The sequence below is a fragment of the Hippopotamus amphibius genome, chromosome 7 (assembly GCF_030028045.1).
Source record: "Hippopotamus amphibius kiboko isolate mHipAmp2 chromosome 7, mHipAmp2.hap2, whole genome shotgun sequence".
In the NCBI taxonomy this organism is placed as follows: domain Eukaryota; kingdom Metazoa; phylum Chordata; class Mammalia; order Artiodactyla; family Hippopotamidae; genus Hippopotamus; species Hippopotamus amphibius.
Genome location: NC_080192.1, coordinates 102801171 through 102824418, shown reverse-complemented (window position 1 = coordinate 102824418; position 23248 = coordinate 102801171). Strand labels below are relative to the sequence as shown.

The following is a 23248-nucleotide window of genomic DNA, read 5'->3' as shown; positions in this document are numbered from 1 at the left end:
ACTCTCAAACTTTCTGTGACAAGAATTCTGATGGTACAGGATGACTCAGAAAGAACTGAATGCTTCCAAATCACTCATTTTAGTTATACATCAAGTATGCATCTTCTGTTTATACCACCTTTTCTTTGAGGAAATGTATATGTCTATCACTACAACCACTAGCAATGACACACTACAAAGGGTCTGGGATGAATTAGACTACTGGATTGATGAGTGTAATGTGATAATACCGAATCTTTGCAAAATTATAGGAATAACTGTGTCTCTACAGTTTGGCTTTCACTACACATTCAGACATAACTCGTTGCTGAGAATAATTTTTTGTCAGTATTCAATTCTTTCTGAATCATTCTTTACATAACACTATGATGAGGAAGCAAATAAGAATGAAAAGTTAACTTGTATTGCTTTTTAAAGATGTGTGATTCTAGATCCACAAAAGCATTTCCCCATAGCCAGAGTGTGGCATGACACAAGAGGCAAGGTAGAATTGATCTTTTATCTGTAATTTGTTACAGATATGCATTAGAAAGTTTCAAAAACTTTCTTCAGTATTATACTTACCAGTTCTTAAAAAAAGAACAGCAAAAATATGCACACATTTAAAGAAAAGTACATATTTAGTACGTCACCACCTTAGTAAATACAGTCAAGAATATCAAGAATAAGTATCCAACACTGCTAAAATCACTTACTGCAAGGATTGATACTGAGTTTGGGTATTTAATAAATGAGTTTTCCAATTAAAAGCAAGTTATGTCAAGATAAAATATGCTATAGCCAAGTACGTAACAGCTAAATGGACTTGAAATAAATTTCAAATTAATTGTAATTTTTAGTTCCCTTGCCTTAAAGCAAAATTATCAGGACTATCTTTGTACATATTTAAAAGAAAGCATAAATAAGAGAGATGCATTTAAAAAAGCAATCATTGTTTTGTCTATATCATTTTTAGTGGAAGTAATCTAAGTCAAGGCAATTTATTTTATTGATTTACCATGTAACATTCTATGTTGGTACAAGTTATAAGGCAACTGTCCAAGTGGGTACTAACCTTCCATATGGTTCACTACCTCTTTCTTACATCCTCTTCCTCAGGTGGCTCCCCACTTCCTGCCTATTCTGATACCTCATTCTCTAATGGTAAGTCAGTCTCTCCACAAAGATAAAAGCAATCTCATATATTCTTTCATCATATGGTATCATCAATGACCTCCTCTGTTAATACAGCTGTTTAACCTTTACACTATGAAGTCTGATTATATCTGGATGAAGCAAATTGCTATAGTAAACTGCTAAATTCAAACATACCTCCGTGTATCTAAAGATGTACTCTATAAATAAAGTTAAAAAAAAAAAAAAGATGTACTCTAGTATGGTGGAATCTGAATGCCTAGCATAGAGTAGAGTCAAGTCAGAAAACTTAGGCTTAAATTCCGGCCCCTTGACTTTCTATGTGTGTGACTTTTGCTGAGAAGGGTAAGAAGTGAAACAGAAATATAAAGTTTTTTAAAGTGATGGTTATTAAATATTAGAGTTAATGGGAAAAAAAATCTACCTTTTACTTTATTTCCAAGTATTGATTTTGTTATGTCTGAAAGTACTAGTATTAGGTAAGGTAGCTAAAAATTATACAAAATTTAAAAAACCAAAATTATTCTACAACCTCTATTTGGTTCTATGAGTTCTTCAGAGAATTCTAACTACATTTTTGTAAAAATTCTTATTTTCCAATTCCAATCTTACAAGTAACATTAAAAAATACACAAGACATAAAAGAAGTCAGAGGCTAGAAAACTGTTATTGTTAAAGCTCTATTACATCATCCTGAGACTTCCCAGACGTCACCTAGCTCTAAAGATGTTCATCATTAAGGTGCTAAGAAATGGAAAAACAATACATAAATTAGCCCAAGATAAATACTACTTTGTAAAGCAGGAGCAACAAATTAATTAATTTGTTGTTAATTAATGGGTTAAGAATGATAATATATGTAAATGAATAAGTGAAGAGACTTCAATCTGTTAGTACAGTGATAAGAAACCTATTAAAAATGTATGGAAAAAGAAAGAATTTTAGCGATAAAACTGAAAGTGGAGAAAGTTTTGAGAAAATCAGGACAGCCACTCATTCAACAAATACTTTTTGCATGTTTATTATCTGTCAGACATTGTTCTAGATACTGGAAATAAAGCAATGAAGAAACAAAAATCCCTGCTCCCACAGAATGTACATTTTCATCAGGGTAGGAAGAGGATAAGTAAATGTTTTTGGTGATAAGGACTAATAATAAAGAGAAACCAGGGAACACGAAGGAATACTGGTGGGGGCGGAGTAAGGAGAAGGGTGCAATTTTTTAAAGGTATGCAAATATTCAAATACAGAGAATTTGAGAATTTTCAGGGCTGTTAAAGCAAAGCTTCACTGAATAGGTAGAAAATTTATCCAGGTACGAAGACAGTCCAGAAAGATTTCCAGAACGTCAATAATCAATAAAAATAAAAGAAAAAACAAGAAAGAACTGGCAGAGGTTACGTTAATAGGAAAATAATAGTAGAAGTGCTTTGAAAGATACAAGTCATTTCATTCCTATTATTTTTAATTGGCTTTGTATAACTTTTCTATAAAAATGTTATATTAACTATACTTTGTAGTTTTCATTTAAAAACTTTAAAAATTGATATAGAAGCTTCTGTGAATTAAAATTCATGTTGCTAAAGCACTGTAGGAAAGACTATTTCAAGTTTGTGCCAGACAGACACCAGAAACTATTCAAGGACAACTTAAACCAGGCTTCTCCTTCTTCCTACAAGTTATCCATAACACTTACTTCACAGTAAGAACTTAAACAACACTTCTGGCAAAAGTCTGGGCTCATTTCCCTTTCCTGAATCACACTGAACAAAATACTAAAACTGTACATTTCTAAGGTACTAAATATGGGCTTCAAAGATTTCTAGAATATACTGGAATGACTCTCTCTCCTTTGAGACTCTAAGTCTGTTTTAAAAATTCAAACATAATTACACTTATCAAGCTATTTGTATTCATCCTTTTATCTGTGCTACTAGTGAAAAGAATTAAGACTATTTTACCATATTTTAGTAGGATGCAGAAAAAATTAAATGAATGATGTTAAAAAGAAAGAAAATCTGACCAAAGTATCAAAAATACTTCAAATGTTGCTTTATTATAACAGATGTTAAAGAGAAACCTTAAAAAGTACCTGCTTTCTCTGGCAACTAAATTAATGGTACTAGACCTAATTTTTACTTCTACTATTAGTGACATCAAACATGCAAAAACTTCCTAATAAATTTAAATTTCTTAATTGTAAAGGGTTCTTATCTTTTGGGCATCAAATGACTCAGTTCAGTATTTTAACGGTGGCTCAAGAACCACCTTGCTTCTTTCAGTATTTATTTAAACTGCAGCTTGTGTAGTCATACCAAACAACAGCTTCTGACAGAATCCTAAAAATGCACTAAGATTTTTACTTGTAAACTGTGTCTCTGATAATCAAATTCACTTTCTCTCCTTCATTCACAGGAATAAAAATAACTTTAAAAAAATCAAAGTGCCAAGGTAATTTTCCATAACAGCTAAAATTTACTTATTTTCTGACTTGAAAATTTTTAAATATTTGCAAGACAAAAAGAGATGCTTGCTATGGATCAAGTAATTATTTGAAAAGGTCTGAAGTGCCACATAAACATAATGAAGTGTATGTTCAACAATCTTCCCGATAATCTAATGTTACCAGTTACTTCTCTTAAGACCTCTCACATTCATTGTCCTTATTTATCACAATCAAAATTATCTGATTTAGTTATTTACTCGTCTATTATCCCTCTACTAGAGAACAGGCCGATGGTCTGTCCTGTTTATCACTGTAGTCTCAATGCCTTGGCACTCAATGAAAGGCATCAGAACAGATGGGAAATATGAATATCATAATTTTTACTGAGCTTTTACATATTCTACATCATTAAAATAAAAAAGGAAGAATACTAACACTTAAATTAACTTATCATTACTTAAAAGATCCACTGAGATAATTCCCCCCAATAACAATCATATTAGGGTATTCTGTCAAAAATTTTCTTTCTCCCTAAGAATCATTTTTGCAACATGATCTTGATGCTTACCAACCCATTAAAAAAAACCTGGAGACATGCATTTGTGAACTTCAACCTACCCAAATTCACTCCTTCTGCAAGTCAGAACAATCAAAATGTACAAAATACTTTACCTCAAATACATTTTTAAAGGGGTGTATGAGCTATAACAAAATATTTTTGATTGTTTTAGAAAGATTTTCAGGGAAATTTGGGGTTTTCCCAACAGTCAGGTAATTTAACAGATGACAATAACTGCACTGATTTGGCCTTTCATTTGAAATTTGTCACATATTAAACCGGGTCATGTCTATCTTGGTTTTATACAAGAAAAAAAAAAATTTTAGTAAGTCAATCATGTAAATAAGACAGATGACCTACTTCTGAAGATACTTTAGAAGTGCCTTAGAAAGATTTTATGTAAGACCATGAAGTATATAAGGGAGGGAGTAGAGATGGTTTGGTAAACTGGTTCTAAAAGAAGGACATGGGAGAGTGGTACAGGCAGAATTTCAACCTTCAGTAATATCTTATGTTTTAAGTTTCTGAAACTATAATGACAAATTAGGATACTCAATCACTTTTAGTCCTAAGTTACAATAGTTCACTGGTATTCAAACTTAGATTAATGAAAAGAAAAGGGTGTAATTGGTCATCCGGCAAATGTTAATGAAATATTTACATGTTTCTAAAAGAATGGTCACAGTCAAGACAAATCAAATCATTAACAATAATATCCTCTTGTCACTATTAATAATTAGACTTCTCAATTTTAGCACAATCAACATTTTAGGCTGGATAATTCGCTTTTTTTAACATTGATACAATACAGTTTAATATATAATCCATATTCATATTTCCACATTTGCCACCAAAATATTCTTTATAGCTTTTGGAGGGCAGGATTCCAAATCCAATGAAAGATACATTGTGTCCACTTGTCACATATCTTTAGTCTCCTTTCATCTAGAGCAGCTCCTTTGCCATTAAAAAATAGTCTTTAATGACATATACATTTTTTAGAAATCAGATTTACTGAAGTAACAGTGTAAATGCAATAAAAATCACCAATTTTATGTGTACAATTTAATGAGTTTTGACAAATGTAAACAGTTTTGAAACCACCACTTCAGTCATAATACCAACACTTTCATTATTTCAAAATGTTTCCCTGGGCCCCTTATCAATCAATCCCCTCAAGTATGTTTTTGACATCCCCTCTTTTTTGAAGCACTTTATTTTGTAGGCTTTTGTGATATCATGGCTTGTCTAGTTTTCCTCCTGTATCTCCTTCTTGGTCATCCAAGCCAGCCTCTTCTCTGTGAGGACAGGAATCTTGTTTGTTTGCCACTTACAACCATATCCCCAGTACCTAAAACAGTGTCTGGCTCAAGAAACATTGCAAGATGTTCATCTCTATTAATTTATGTAATGCTCAGCTGCTGGCTAAATATTATCTTCATTTTACAGATAAAGATGTTAAAGCTGAAGGAAGTAATTTGTACAACTGCTATATAACAGAGAGCCAGGATTTAAATACACTGTATAAAATATGTTTTGACTAATTATTATATTATTAAATATTTCAGTATTAAAGACAAATATGCAAATATTTTAAATATCTGGACTCCAGAATTTATGATAGATTTTTATACCACTTTGTTCCTGTGACATAAAAGTTAAGCACATTTATTGAGAGAAATATAATTCAATGTGATATAATGTTTTGGACTTGACAGACACATGTTTGTTTGGGCTGGGTAATTTTTAATCACGAGGTACTGTCCTGCTCACTGTTAGATGCTTAGCCACATTCCTGGCTCCTATCCACGAATGCCAGTAGCACTCCTAGGTATGACAACCAAAAATATCTCCCTAAATGTCCCCCAGGTGATAAAATCACCCTCCACTGAGAATCTCTTATCCAAACTGTTGAACTGATGGATTTTACAATTCCCTCCTCTCCAAATCTCTTTGTGACTATAACTTCATTAAATTAATATGATTGATACAAAGACAATTTCAATATCCAGCCTGGGCAGGAGGAAGACAAAGAACAAAAAAACAGTAATTTAATAAAAAAGAATGAAATACTACTACATGCTACGACATGGATGAACCTTGAAATCATTATGCTAAATGAAAGAAGCCAGTAACAAAAGACCACATATTGTACAACTGCACTTTTATGAAATATCTGCAATAAGCAAGTCTATAGAGACAGAAAATAGATTAGCAGATGCCTAAGGCTGGGGGGGGGGGGCGGTGGTGGTGATGATGGTGATATGTGTGTATACAGGGTTGGGGGAAATGGGGAGTGACTGCTAATAATAGATACAGGGTTTCTTTTTGGGGTGATAAAAATGTTCTAAAATTGGTTGTGTAGATGGTTGCATAACTTTGTATATATACTAAAAACCACTGAACAGGACACTTTAAATGGGTTAATTGTACAGTATGTGAAATTATATCTGAAAAAAACTGTTTAAAAAAAAAAAGAAAGCAACAGTATATAACACAGAATTGCACCAACAACTGATTTCAGATTTTGATGAAGAAACCCCCTTGCCTTTTTTTGTCTTTTTTTTCCCAAGGAGTCTCACTAAAACTTTCAAGAGAAACTTCCATCTCCCTAAAGATAGCATGAAGCCGAAAATCTGACATCATTCTAATAAGGACAAAATTGATGAAGACTGTCAAAATGAGTCACTGCATCCCTTTACCCAGTCTTTTGTTTAATATATCTAGAAATACTGACACAAAATAACAGTAAAAGACAAAATAGATATAACATAGAACCTAAATCACTTAAGTCAAATAGAGGAAAAGGAGAGAAGGAATACTAGAAAAAAATTTTTTTAAGTTTATAAAAAACCTAGCACAGATTTTTATTTCTGGCAACAACGAATACTAAATATTAGAAAGAAAGAATGGAAGGAGTTCAAAAATGCTGGACAGATTTTTAAAAATCTTTAGAAATTTATTGACTGTGCTCAAAAGAAAATAAAAAGGTAACTGTCAAAAGATAAAACAAAATTAAAAAACTGAAGCCTGCGAATAAGACACAGAAGAAGCTATTCTTTCTGGCCTTTGGTTGAGATTGAAGAGGGTTGTTTCCCTAAGAATCTGCAATAATGTAGTTCCAGTTAAAAAATACATATGTAGACACATAAATAAATAATATACAAACACACAAATGAAGAAAGAGATCCAGAAGTACATATATTTAGGTGCTAATAATGGTAATCTCCAGGCCCTGAAATTATGTTTGTATTTTCTCATTTTTTCTAGTTTTTTATATATAAATATTGCTTCTACAATAATATAAAGCTGCTTAAAATAAATTAACTGAAAAGTGTTCAGGGTTGCCTGCACAAAAGGAAACAAATCCTCTCTGAAGCAATGCATCCTTGGCCCAGACCCAGAAGTAGTCCTACAGATAAATTTCTCCCCCAAAATGAGCTCACAATTAACACACACATGCACTCGCACACTGCCACAACAGCTACCACCACCATGAGAAATGGCAAGCAGAAAACAAAGGGCAGATTCAGATCCCCTTAGATCTGATTTCAGATTCTCTAATTATCTGATATAAAATCAAAAATACACAATTTTGAAATTTCTGAAGAAAAAAAGGAAAGAATTAACAGAATGATAAATAAACAAAATAAAAAAGCAGATGTAAAAAGAACCAAACAGAACTCCTACAAATGAAAGCTATAATTACTGAGAGACAAAACTTAAGCAGTGGGTTAAACAGAAGATGTGAAGGGCAAATTAACAAACTGGAAAGATAGTCCTAAAAAAAATACTCAGACTGTAGCACCACATTGTAAAATGTAATGTAAAAGAAAGTTTAATAAACATGGAGGATAGAGTAAGAAAGTCTAATATACACATAATGAAAATACGTGGGATGTCAGATTAACAGAAAAGAGGCAATATTAGAAGAGAGAATATTAGCAGCCAGGAGGAGAAAAAAAAAGACAGTTTAACCTAAGAACAAATATTTGACTGACAGTCGGCTTCTCCAAAACAAAAAGGACTCCAGAGAGAGAAGGTAAAAATCTGTAAAACACTGACAGAAAAGTAACTGTTGACCTAAAACTACATACCCAACAAAACTATCTTTTAAGAACAAGGGTGAAATAAAGGCATCTTCAGACAAACATTGACAAACTTTACTATCAACAAGCCTTCTCTAAACAAATAATTAAAGGATGGCTTCAGTAAAAAAAATAACACCAAAGGCAGGTCTGAGATACAAAAGAAATCCATGAGGAGGGAAAAATGGAAAATATGTAGCTTGATCTAAAAGAACACTGATATGATTTATTTAACAGTACTTCCAATATTTAATTTATGGGGTTTAAAAAAAGAACTAAAATACAAGATAAGAACAGCTTAGGGCTTCCTAGGTGGCGCAGTGGTTGAGAATCCGCCTGCCAATGCAGGGGACACAGGTTCGATCCCTGCTCCAGGAAGATCCCACATGCCGTGGAACAACTAAGCCCATGTGCCACAACTATTGAGCCTGCACTTTAGAGCCTGTGAGCCACAACTGTTGAGCCCATGTGCTGCAACCACTGAAGCCCACGTGCCTAGAGCCTGTGCTCTGCAACAAGAGAAGCCACGGCAATCAGGAGCCTGCGCACCACAATGAAGAGGAGCCCCCACTCATCGCAACTAAAAAGAAACCTGCACACAGCAAAAAAAAAAAAAAAAAAAAAAAAAAGACCCAACACAGCGCCCCCCCCCAAAAAAAAAGGAACAGCTTAAAAATCATAATAGGGAAATTAAACATTCTAAGGGCATAAAAAGAGTAAGCTATTAATTACTCTCAGCCTTTGCTATGAAAAGTATGAAAGGTACAATTTCAAGGGTAGCCTCCCAAAAAACAGAAGTAGAGTGAAAAGTTTTAAACCAGTAGAAATAAAAATATGTAGAAATAATTATAAATGGTACAATTTCTTCCAGAATAATATAACAATTTTAAACTTGTTTCCACCTAATAACATAGTTTTAAAGTGTATAAAGGAGAAGTTGACAAATCCATTATAGTAATGGGAGATTTTAATTCATATTTCTCTATAACTGATAGATCAAGAAACAAAATTAATCAGGCTGCAAAAGTTTGAATATTACAATTAACAAACAAGCTTGCTCTGACTCTGTACCCAAACAATTAGAGAATACACTCTTTTTCAAGCACACATGGAACTTTAATGAAAACTCACAACATACTGCACCAAGCCAAGTTATTAACAAATGTCAAAGAATCATTATCACACAAACCACATTATCATACAAACAATCAAAATGAAAACAGACTGCTTGAAAAATACCACATATTTAGAAATCTAAAAGCATATTTCTAATAAACACTTATAAGTGAAATAAATCATAAGAAAAATTAGAAAATGCCTAAAAATAAGCATTTAAAAAAATACAACATACCAAAATTTGTGTGATGCAGCTATAGCAATTCTTTGAGGCATGCTGATAGCCTTAAGAATGCTCATATTCAAACTCTGAAATATGCATCCAAGTTAAAAAACAAAAAGAATAAAACGTATATTTTTCAAAGGCAAAATTCAAGTAGGCTGACAAAGTGTTGCACTATATAAATTCTCAGGAAATTTAAAATTTTGAAAATTCATAAAATACAAAAGTTATTTGTAAATTAGATAACTGTGAAGTGCATGCTTGTATCTTTAATATTGCATAAGAAATAAACTATGTTATTACTACTCTACCTCCAGCAAATAGACCAGTATCTGGCATATAATAAGCATTTAGCATATATTAGGTGATTGATACTAAACAACATGAAAATGTGAATATGCAAGCAGTTATTAAAATACTAGATTAAAAAAAGAACCACTTACCTGGTAATAAAATTTTATCTGTCTCACCAAAATGGACAGATTATGAATTCTAAGTGAGGCATCATTGTTGACTTTTTTATTTACTCTCTGACTCTCCGATTTAGGATTACTATAAGAAATAAAAAAAGAAATACTTTAGAAGTTATATTGAAATATACCTATCAACTTATAGAGGACTAATTTTAAAAATAATCATATAATACATTTTTTCTTTAAACAAACTGTGTATTCATCTTCATTAACGGATGATCCAAAAGGACATATGATTACTCTGACATGTATTCTGAGCTTTTAATTAATATAAATGCATCTGATATTTCAAAGACAGTGGCAAAATATAAGTCAGATGTTGCCTTTCATTCTCATTTTGTCTCTCCACTATCCTGCAATGAATAACATTTTATTTCCTTTGAATATGTATTTTCCACCACTCAAAATAAATCTATTTAAATCAAGACTGTAAAATATGGGTGATAACCAACAAATGTTGTATCTTTTCAATGGATAATAGGCACTATATTTGAGAGGGCAATATCCCAGAGAAATTAAAGAGTGAAGTGATGACACAAGGTAACATTTTTATCTTGGGTAAACTTTGTAAATTCAATAAAAGCAAAGGGTTGAATGAGTCTGAAGTAGCAGAACTGAAAAATAATAATAGGTAGGACATGGTTAAGAATGAGAAATTCAATGACACCAAAAACAAAGGCAACAAAAGCAAAAATAAACAAGTGTGACTACATCAAACTAAAAAGTTTCCTGGACAGCGAAGGATACAATCAACAAAATGAAAAGGCAAACTACTGAATGGGAGAAAATATTTGCCAATCATATATCTGATAGGGGTTAATTTCCAAAATATATAAAGTACTCATATAACTCAACAGCAAAAAAACAAATCTGATTTTAAAATGGGCAGAGGAACTGAACAGGCATTTTTCCAAAAAAGACATACAAATGGCCAACAGGTACATGAAAAGGTACTCAATATCACTAATAGTGAGGAAAATGCTATAAGAACCACAAAGAGATATTGCCTCACAACTGCTGGAATGTCAATCATCAAAAAACATAAGACGTAAGTGTTGGTGAGGATGTGGAGAAAATAGACCCCTTATGCACTGTTGTTGAGAACGTACTGGTGCAACCACTGTGGAGGTTCCTCAAAAAACTTAAAAATAGAACCACCATATGATCCAGCAATCCCACTTCTGGATATGTAAGCCAAAGGAAATAAACAGGATCTCAAAGAGGTACTGGCACTCCTATGTTCACTGCAGCATTATTTACAATAGCCAAGATATGGAAACAACTCAAATGTCCTTCAACAGATAAACAGATAAAAACCACATGAAACACACACACACACACACACACACACACACACATACAGAGACAGAGAGAGAAAGAGAAGAATATTATTCAGACATGAGAAAGAAGGAAATCCTGCCATCTGTGAAAACATGGATGCAACCTTGAGGGCATCATGCTAAGTGTAACAAGCCAGAAAGAGACAGAAAAACACTGTATGCTCTTACTTATATGTAGAATCTAAAAAAAAGTCAAACTCATAGGAACAGAGAGTAGAAAAGCAGCTACCAGTGTCTGGGGGCAGGGGAGTTGGCTGGGAATAGGGAGAGGTTGGTAAAAGGGTACAAACTTTCAGGTATAAGATGAATAAGGCCTAAAGATCTAATATAAAACATGGTAACTACTGTATTATATAATTGAAATTTGCTATGAGTGTAGAACTTAAGTGTTCTCTCTATTACACACACACACACACAAATGTGAGGTGATGGATGTGTTAATTAACTAAATGGTGGGAATCCATTTACATGTATATATACATCAAATCACCACTATGTACACTCCAAATATATTACAATTTTATTTGTCAACTATATGTCAATAAGGCTGAAGAAAATTAAAATTTTTAATTGAAAAACTTTTTTAAAGAATGGGAAATTTAAGTAAAAGTGGTGGCACCAGAACAGAAGAGTAAGTTAATGCCAAAACATAAGTAAGAATGATCTAGTTACTCATTAGGACAAGGAGGTCAAGCCAGAAAAAGACATTGCCAGATGAAATGGCAGATAGTAAATCAGGATTCCCTACACAAGGGCTGAGTGCATAGTATCATAAACCAGAAACCTAAGAAGTTTCTGGGACAGAGTACTACCCCTATGATTATAGACTTTAAATGCAGGCACCTCCACAAGAGAATGCAGAGAAGTAAAGAAACTGACACCTATCCAACAGAGAACAGAAACTGAACAGAAACTTCTCATTCCTTAATCCCTCCCTTTTTTACATAGTCTATTGCATTCCTAATACCTTCAGTTTCTTCCCTAGACAGCACTCCATGGGGCTTTATTTCAGCAATTTTTGTTTTTGTTTTTGTGGGCTATATTTATCAATATTTACTGTATAAGAAAATAAAACAGAAAATTTCAGAATTACTTGTTTACTTATTAACTCCTTAGAAAATAATAAACCTATTACATGCTTACAAATACCACACCAAAAAAAAATTTTTAGCAAGAAGACTGGCATTGTTTTACTATTTTTACACATCTCTTTTAATACCTAGTTTAGTTTTTTAAAAAAGGCTGATGTTCATCTTTGCTTCTGCATTCAATCTACTGTGTGTGTTATTTTGGAAAGAAAATCAGCCTCACAAAGATATTTAGTTAGAAGCAGGAAGTAGGAAACCCCTATGGACCCTCTAAAAGGATCCTCAAACCATACTATGAGAACTATTGCTTTACTTCAACTATTCTCTTCCCAGCACTCCCAACATTGATCCTTATGTCCTTTGATCACATTCACACTGTCCATCCCTAGATCAGCTCAACCATCTACACTGAGATTGCTCATAGTATACTAGGTGAGAAAATAATAAACTCAGCTAAAATATCAAATAGGAAGGAATAGCTAGTACCAAATTTGCCTTTTTGCCATAAAGAATTAGAAAACTGGACAAAACATACAAAATAACTATTTTCAGACTTTGAACAGCAAGTAATGCAAGACTATAAATCCTAGCAAAGCTCTCTCTAGTGAAGCAGTAAGGTACTTTCCAGAATGAGGTATAAGAAGGGGTAGCCCACGTCTCTCTGAACTTGAGGAGACAAAGTTTGGAGTTCAAGGGTGTTAAAGAATACCAGAGACAAGGGAACCACACAAACAAAGAGCTCCCAAAATATGCCCTTAAGATATTGGCTAAATACTAAATTGTATATATGTACCCTAAAACTCCAGGAGGCTAAGCAGAGGACAAGCACAGAAAAGCTGGAAGCTAAATAACACCCAAAGCTCACAAAGCGCAGAGAGGAATTTAAGTTCCGACCAGCCAGAATAAACATCTAGAGCACTAGTAGAGACCTCAGAAGAGTCATGTCTTGGAACTAAACTAGCAGTTAAGTAAAAGCTATTCCAGAAGCTCCCTAACAAAGCTTTAAAAACAAGCACTGAAAGATCAAGCTGGGATTCCCTGGCTGTCCAGTGGTTAAGACTCTGTACTTCCACTTCAGGGGACATGGGTTTGATCCTTGGTCGGGGAACTAAGAGCAGATGAGGATTTCAAAGCAGCTGTTTTGAATATACTAAAGGACTTAAAAAAAAACATAAATATTATATGGAGAAAAATGTAAACTATTTCTTAAAAACCCAAATGGAACTTCTAGAGCTAAACAATACAATATTTGAAATGAAAAATTCATTGCTTGTGCTTAACAAAAGATCAGAAACTATAACAAAAAATTAGTGAACTTGAAGACACAGGAAAAAAAAATTCCAAAGCACACAGAGGAAAAAAAAAAAAAACCCTGAAATTAATGAAAGAGACTAAATGACCTTACAACATCAGACTTACAGAAAAGTTGCACAAAAAAGTACGAGCTTTTTCCTACACCACTTAAGAATAAATTATTGACCTGATACACAATAGCCCACAAATATTTTAGTATTTATCTTGTACAAACATAGATAACTATCAAAATTGGGAAATTGACAATTATATAATTACTATAATCCAATCTTCAGAATCCATTCAAGTTTGTTGTTCCAGATAACGAACAGATTTATAGAAAAATGAACTAGTCCAGGACCACACTTTGCATTCAGTAATCTGAACTGCAATTTTTAGTCTCTTTCAGCTGGTACAATTTCTACCTTCCCTTGAAATTCATGACCTAGACACTTCAAAAGGTTACAGGCCAGTTATTTCATAAAATATCCTTCAACTGGGTTTGTCTGATTAAACTGTATATTACTTATAATTAAGTTCAGGTTATGTATCTGTGACAGGAAAAACAGAAGAGATGCTCTGATCTCGATGCAACCTAAGAGGTGGTACATGATTTCAATTTATCCCATTACTGATGTCACTCATTTTTATCATTAGATAAAACTGGTATCTGCTGGTTTTCTCCATGACAGTTACTATTTTCCTTTTGTAATTATTATTTTGTAAAGACATACTCTGAAACTATGTCAGTAATCTGATACTTACCTATCTTCAATTTATTTATGTGTTTGTTGGTTTACATCAGTATACACTCATGGTTGCCCATAATTATCAGTGGATCATAATCTAGTACTAGAATTACATTTATAACTACCATAGATTGCCTTTTCATTCTGTCCACTGTTTCCTTTATTGTGCATTAGTTTTTTTAGCTTAATGCAGTCCTACTTGTCTATTTTTGCTTTTAATGCCATAGTTTTGGAATCATATCCATCGAGTTCTTCTTCAAAACCACTTTATAATTTTCTCTAGGAAGGCCTTTTATTAGCTATATTCTTAAATACCTTCTAGTTTTTGCTGTTAGTGTGAGTGTAATATTTAAAAAATATATTTGCTAGTAGGTTATTATTGATATGTAAATGCAATCAATTTTTGTGTATTGCTCTTATCTTTAGAAACCCTGCTAAACTCTAACAGGTTGTCTGTTGGTGCTCTTGCAGGTTCTCTTGAATATAATTTGTAGTTTTTCATATTGATAACCAATTATCCCAACATCAATTACTAAAGAGCTTATCGTTTCCCACTGATCTCTATAATCATACTAGATTCCCATGTAAGGGTGGATATATTTTTGGAGTCTGTTCTGTTCCTTTAACCCATCTGTCTACTCCTATGTCATTAAAACCTTCTAAATATTACTATACCTTTATTGTCATCTTGATTCTATTAGGGCAAGTAAGTCCCTCTCTTTTGTTTTTCTTTTCTAAATTGTCTTGCTTAGTCACATATGCTGCTCTTTTCTATGAATTTTAGAATATTTATAAGATTCTATGAAAAAGCTTGTTGAGATTTATTAGATTTTATTAATAATATTAATTTGATGAAGACTGACATTTGCATCAGTAAAATTCCCCCACAAATGTCTTTACATTTAAGTAAGATTTTTTTTCCTACTTGGGTTTTTGTTTGTGAAATGGATTTCTTTTCCATCACATTCGCTACCTGGTCATTGCTAGTGTATAACAGGAAAACTGTAGTTTTTGTATATTGCACTTATAATTAACCACCTTACAAAATTTATATTCAGTTCATTTTGGGTTTTCTAGGTTAAAAAAAAATGTCAGCAATGACAGTTTATCTCTTTTCCAATCGTATATCTCATTTCTGTTTCTTTACTTAACTGTATTAACAAATAATAATGGAGATAAAAGCAATCCTTATCTTGTTCTCAAATTTCATGGGACTGCTTTCAATGTTTTGCCATGGATGCATGATGTTCATGTAATTTTCTGATGAATACCCTCCTTCAAATTAAGTTCCTTCCTATTCCTATTCAATAGCTTAATTGGTGCTGAATTTTTCCTACATCTACTCCTGTCTGATTCTTCTCATTTATTATGTTAATATAGTGAATTATATGGTTACATCTTTAACACTGAATAATCTTTACAATCCTAGACTATTTACTCCATCAGCCCCACCCCATACTGTAACAACTAATCCCATTTTTGGGTACATCATTCTATTATAGGTGTTGCAATACCAATTGCCTTTACACCTCTCACTTTCTCACTAGAATGTAAGCTCCCTGACACCAGGGACCTTATCTTATTCTCTAAAAATTAGCATATATCCTAACCAAATGTTTGAATAAGTAAAAAGAATAAATGATCTGAGACCAAGCACAGTGTTTTAAAAATTGTTGCTTATTATTAAGAGTTATCAGATGACATCCTCCAAGCTAGAAACTCATTTGGCAGCCTGGACTAGACACTCCCTACTAAGGTTTGTGTCCCAAAGATCAGCTGAGTAACAAGAGTCCTAAACCACAATCTAAGATGTACAGAACAAGCAAGAATAATAGTAAAGTAAGTTAAATTTAACTTTCAACTGATTTATACTTAAAGCAAATAATGAGTAATGAATAGTAGTCCCAAAGCAAATGGGAGTACAAGTGGAAAAGTGGGTCTCCTAGGTAAAGGTATCAACTAGAACTAGTTACTTACAAAAAACAAGGAGACTATATTGTAGAAGTCACATCACGTATCATGGCAGACAAAAGACAAACAGCAGCATGGTCAGGAAGTCGTCGTTAAAACTTCAGAGAGCTGAAGGAAAAATCCTACTTTATGTAATCAACTGGGTACACGTTTTGTCAGTAAGTTAAACACTCACATACCGTGGCTATATTACTTAATGTATAAGAGCTTAGTTTAGTCAAGCTATCATTGTGGAGAAAAGTATATTTGTAATTGGGGAAACAGAGTAGGAACAACCCTAGTAAAAATGTTAGGTATACTACAGTTATGTAAATTTCATTTGCAATCACAGACACTCAGTAAATATCTTTTCTCGCTAGTCTTCTTCCATCTTTTTATTTCTATTTTCCTTACTCTGTATTTGAATTCCTTTAAATTACCTCTCACCCATGGCTATCTCTTTAATGATAACATTTAGACCTAAAAAAAATACTTTAGAGATTATCTTGTTTCATTGTAAATCAGAAAACTGAAGTCCAAAGTAGTAATTTGCCTAGGCTCTTACAACTTTTTCGCTTTACTCTTTCAACCTTTTCTCTTATCATTCAGGAAAACAAAGAAAAGACCGAAAGAAAAAGGTTTCACCAATGTTATCTATAAAACTCACGTGTACAATAAATCATTTTTATTGTACTGTCTGAGCATATTCCTAATTGTTTTCATAGTGATTATCAAACTAAAGAATATTTATTTCCTTCCCTGCACAGGTCATTACAGCAATATTTTATTTAAAACCTTAGGTATTTAATTCTGATGACAAATATTTAAGAAAGATTTTAGTATTTGGTTGGCCAAAAAGTTCATTTGGGTTTTCCCAAATGAACTTTTTGGCAAACCCAATATTTACTACTGAAGAGGTATGTAAACTAAAGAAAATTGTACAAATTTACAATGCAAGCCCATTGTTACAACATATAATTTGGATTATACTTTGGGATGGATGTATAATATTCCAAAAAACACATGTGATTTCATTCCCACTTTAACAAATTTTATTATGTAAATATTATCTTTGCCCTGACAGAATTGTTACCAAGTTTCTGTGTTCTTAAAGTGATTTTTTTAATTGTTTTAAAGTTTCTTTTAAAATTTTATGTTCAACATTCCTCATATGATATTTCAAAATTTATTCAGTTGCCAGAAAGGCCTATAGTCTCCTTTGCATAAAGCTCTTCTAAGAATTAGCAAGTTTTAGAATTATGGTTTGTTCAAAATCTTTTAAGAATTGTTTTCTGCAAAAAAAAAAAATTTGTAGGTTTTATATTAAGTTTCTTCAGTCTCTAAGAATACTTATAACAAAACAATTCTGAATATAAAAGGAGGGAACAGTTCAACTTTTATATACTAAGGCTATCAAATGAAATTATTTTAGAAATCTGGGGAAAAAGCAACTTAGATATGCTAGGGAAAGTATTTTGAAAAATTTACAGAAAAGTACTTCAACACCTAAAATTAACCTCACTTTCAACAGGAATCTTAAAGATAGGGGAATGAAAGTTTTCTGCATCCTTTTATAAAACTGTGGTGGCTTTATGTTTACAGATATTTGCTATGATTATATGGGATTTGAAGGGATTTCTAGTTGACTAGTAGACTCTACTAGATACTAACTAGATTTAGTAGATCTAGTAGACTCATTAGCAAATCCAATAGAATAGTGGAGTTCTTTTGTAGAACTGCCTGACATCTGGGTACTCAATGCCTCAGTTTCAGTTTCTAAACTACACTGTACCTTTTGGGAGCTTTTTTAGTGATCAATCAGAACTGGAACATTCCTACTTCTTTAGAATCATTGGATATTACATCACAGTCCACTCATAAAGTTCTGGAATTGGAGACCAGGGTAACTGCTAACCACTCTAGGCAGGGACCTAGAGAGCAATAAACTTTCAATTAAAAGGCTTGGGTTTCCCATTTGATTCATGCCTTATTTGAGTTAGGATCATACTGACATATGTTAGGATCATGAAAACAGGCCCTTTGACCCCAAGAACATGATCTTCCTACCTAAGTGAGAGGGACTTGCCTCTGGTGAAACTGCCTGAAAAGTCAATCTCAACTCCCATGAAAAACAGGTGAATATTTAAGCATGGATCTACTGAAAATTATACAAATCAAGAAAATTAGTAACTTTAGGAAAGCAGTATTTTTTTAAAAAGAAAAGTAGAATAATGATACACTACCTGACTCTGAAGGAAATATTATATGTGAACACTGATTACTGATTTAACTAAACTTGTAGTAAATAAATTAGAAGGACAGGGTAAGAAAATAAAGAGATGGGACATAAAAGAAAAAGCTAAAATCTCACCTACCATTATCAGGAAGCCAGTAGATAATGCCTAAAAGGGATAAATCAAGAAATACAAGGGTAAAAAAAATAAATTCTAGGGTAGGCATATTCTCACTATATTTGGGACTAAGTGACAGAAGAAACTGCTAAAGTTAGGGCAGGGATGGCCGTTTTCATCATGAACTTTTTGGCATTAACTAATTCTTTTAACCATGTAAAACATTTTTTTAAAAAAGAGATAAGACACACACAAAAAATTCTGTTTCATGAAGCCTGCTTATTTTATTTACTTCTAGGGAAAAATATGAAGCTATATATGTGAGATTCAATGCTAGAGATTCAGAGTTGTAAGATGTGTGAGACTATGCATAAGAAAATAAAACAATATGAAACATTTCTTCTGTAAAAAGTATGCATTCTATGTAAATACAGAAAGCACTCCATTCCTGCACGTATTTTAAGGTTTATTTCTTTACACCATAAAAGTCAAAGTACCAAAAAAAAACAAAAAAAAAGTCAAAGTACAGCAATTTAATCACACTTGGTATGAGTCCAAAATTCTCTAAAAAGAAATTGTAGTCTATTTAGTATTCTAAATATCCTGTCTTTCCTTCATGTTTAATATTTAAAATGCTAAACAAAGATTAATTCAGAATAGACAGATAATTAATGAAGTGTTGTTTAAGCTCTTTTTGAAAGCATACATTTTTTTTCCAAAAAAAAAAAAAATGACTATCTTTGGAAAGGCCTTTTTCTAAAATAAAAGATGAGCTATTGAATGATACACACATGATATGAGAGCAAGTACCTTTCTAATCAAACACAGCTATTTGTAAGCCAACAGAATCTCAAATCGACTGTTTCCTCTTAAAAGGTGAAAACTGAAAAATGCTTTAGAGGCAAATAGCCTAGCAATATAGCTCAAATCTGTCCAGCCAGAAGTTAAATGCAACATGGCAGTAAAAGATAACCTCAAGCAATTTCACATTTATAAATGACCTACTTATGACAAGATACATTAATTTCAATAAACAGGCTATAGTATTATCTGCCACTGTATACAGTAATTTTTAAATTAGAGTAATAAAAGAGGAAGGAAAAGTTAGCAATTCTGCAACACTAATATTCTAAGATTTGGTCCTTATATAACCAAGGGTTATGTCTTTACTTATTCATTGACTAATATCTATGAAAAACAGAAATCTGATAGTTTTAATGGCTTTATGCTCTTCTACCCAGACTGCAAACCTGTTATGTATCCTCTTGGACCATCTGTTTAGTGTTGGTGCTTAACAACTACATGTGCTCATGTTTTTGATAATGTCATTCTAATTTAAAGCTAGTTGTATACAGGGTTTAAAAAAAATTTTTTTGAAACGTGTAACCACATAGTATTTACATGTCACCTGGAAACATTCTGAAATAAGTTATTTGCATATCTAATTTCAAATGTACATATACCAGAATGATAGCTTTATGAAAAATTATTAATTGGGTAAATATCATCACATTTAGGGTTATCCAAGTAGTAATGTATCAGGGAAATAAGTGGTTTTAAAAAAAAGTATCCCGTCACCTTAGTATCTCCCCATTCTCACAAACTCAATCATTGTGCATGATGGCCAACAATAAAGCCTAACAGTAATATAATCTTTTAAATATCTACAAAATATTTTCACATATGTTAATTGATTTGATCTTCACAATGACTGAACAGTCATTCCTGGAGAGGTATGTGCTACATAATTACCACATAGAGATTATGGACACAGCCCCAAGCCTCTCCATGTACATTCTCATAAGATACATATATTAAGATTCAAAAGTTGAAGAAATATCTGACATTTCTAGTTAGCCCAGGATTGATCTAGCAGTACAACATGATATTCACAGATGTAACAAACAGAACTAATGCTTTGATTTAAAAATTACAAATGGACACAAACAGAATAAAACTCCAATACACTTAACTCTGGTTTTATCTGAATTGGATACAATGACTAAAGATCTACCCTTTAGTTCTTAGAATGAGCTGCCATGAGCCCTTCAAATATTAGTCTAGCAGTTATCAACTTTTCTGAAGACCTCTTTTCACTTTTTTTTTTTAAGTTTTTTTGATGGACCATTTTTAAAGTCTTTATTGAATTTGTTACAATAATCCTTCTGTTTTCTGTTTTGGTTTTTTTGGGCCAGGAGGCATATGGGATCTTAGCTCCCCCACCAGGCATCAAACCCACACCCCCTGCACTGGAAGGTGAAGTCTTAACCACTGGACCACCAGGGAAGTCCCCTGAAGACCTCTTTTCATTCTTAAAAATTACTGATAACTCTAAGGAGCTTTTATTTATGTGAGTTACATCTATCTATATCTACTATATTAGAAATTAAAATTAAGAAGTAAAAAATAATTTATTACTCCACCTAAAAATAACAAACTCGTATATTAACGTAAAGAGCATTTTTATAGTAAATAGCTACCTTATTCAAACACAGTAAAAATTTTAGAGGGTAGTGACATTCTTTCATAACAAAAAATCTCAAATTTCTTTAATGTTTGGCTTAATATAAGACATCTGAATTCTTAAACCTGCTTCTACAATTCAGTGTGTTGTGATATATTATTTTGCTCTAAGTATATGAAAAAAGTTGACCTTACACAAACATGAATCAGAAAAAGAGTAATTTAATAGCCTTTCCAGATAATTATTGATATTCTTCTTTGATACTACCAAAATTCAGTGAAGTGGTACTTTTTTTAAAGGTTGGATGCAATCTGGAATCCAAAGCCCTTATTAATGAACTTTTCTTACTGTTATACATTAAAATCTACTGGTTTATCTGGCATGTTGAATGGATCTTTTACATATGCATGATTTCTTATCAAGTATTGGTCACTCTGAAAATGTTGGTTCATTGTGTTATACAGATCTTCCAAATATTGCACATTTTACTATTCAGTATTTTAAAATTACATTGATTATTATCACCTCCAATCTCACTAGAAAAGTCTTTAAATATTGAGAAGCTACCAAGCTCATGGTTTCTATAATTCTATTTTATCACTGACAACACACAGTATTAGTTATTTTCCTTGAAGTTATAGGCTCACTTTCTTCATTTCTGAGAAAGTGCCGAATACTCAAGCCTGAATAACTATGGTTTGTCTGTCAGTCATTCTTTCAAGTAAAAACAGTATTCCACAAAATATAGACTTGTTCAGCCTTACAACTCAAAAAATCATGAGTACTTTTTCTTGAGATAATCATCATACCCCATTATGCAACAGAAGTTTTTTATGCATACTTCCCATTTTGTCCTACACAATGTAAAAAAGACACGTACAGGGGGCTTCCCTGGCAGTCCAGGGACTCTGTGCTTGCAATGCAGAGGGCACAGGTTTGATCCCTGGTCAGGGAGCTAGGATCCTGCACGCCACATGGAGTGGCCTTTAAAAAAAGAAAAAAAGATAAAAAGAAAAAAAAAAGACACATACAATACTCGAGGGTCAAGACTCAATAAAATAACTTTTACTGCTGCATCAAGGGCATTTTAAAGTGAAGCTGGATTTCTTTTTTAACCACAGTACACAGTGTGAAGAATACTGTGACTACCAGCACAATTTGGTACTGCTCTTTCATTCATGCTAAGATGTCGGCAGTTTCACCCACTTTTGCTTTCAGACCATCATTGCTTTTGCAACACGGGCAAGAAAGGCAAATGACATTTTAATATTATTATAAAAATAATTTTGACTTGACATCCCAACAGACCCCCAGGTGTCTGTTGATCCCACTTTGAGAACCACTGTATCAGGCAAATCAACTCCTGTTCTTGATTACAGAAACCTGAGAACTTAGTATTATGCTAATCAGCGCCTTCATAAACTAACAGAATCTTCATTTATTCAGTGGTCAACCACACGGCCAGTCACTGAAACAAAAACTGTTTATATAGCACCAATGAGCATCACTGATCAGCGACAAAACTTTCACCCACTGTCCTTAAGCCTTAAGAAAGGGTCACAGAAGTTTGTTTAAATCAGTATCAAAGGGCAGTATGTGCTCCAGAACCAGTCAGTCCCAGAGACTCAAGAAATCCAAAACTGAGCTGATGTGTAGTTAGGTATTTTCCTTGATCAGTGACAGACTTATTAACCAGTATGGCTTTCACTCCCACATTATAAATTCACTAAAGATACTTAACCTTAAGTCCATAAACCCTCCTAGGGTAATTTAAATAGTTCACTTAATTAATTATCCGTGACAGGTATCACTGTCATTTTTGAGAATCAATAAAGCCCTCTAAAATGAGGAAAAACTTTAAAAAGTATTTTCCAAAGTACAATCTCTTCTAATTAATGAACTAAAATATATAATCATAGAATCTTGAAGTAGAAAGTTTTAAAATTTGATAAGAAAATACTTTTTCATCATCAG

General features: G+C 32.7%; 1 protein-coding gene across 6 annotated transcripts in view; it reads right to left on the bottom strand.

Annotated features, from left to right (window-relative positions):
• Window positions 1-23248, bottom strand: part of CCDC88A (coiled-coil domain containing 88A) — a 113070-nt gene that overhangs the window by 80132 nt on the left and 9690 nt on the right. For all 6 annotated transcript variants that reach the window (XM_057740968.1, XM_057740969.1, XM_057740967.1 and 3 more), the window contains exon 3: window positions 10010-10118. In XM_057740968.1, the coding sequence (XP_057596951.1) occupies window positions 10010-10118 (109 nt within the window). The remainder of the gene's footprint in view (window positions 1-10009; window positions 10119-23248) is intronic.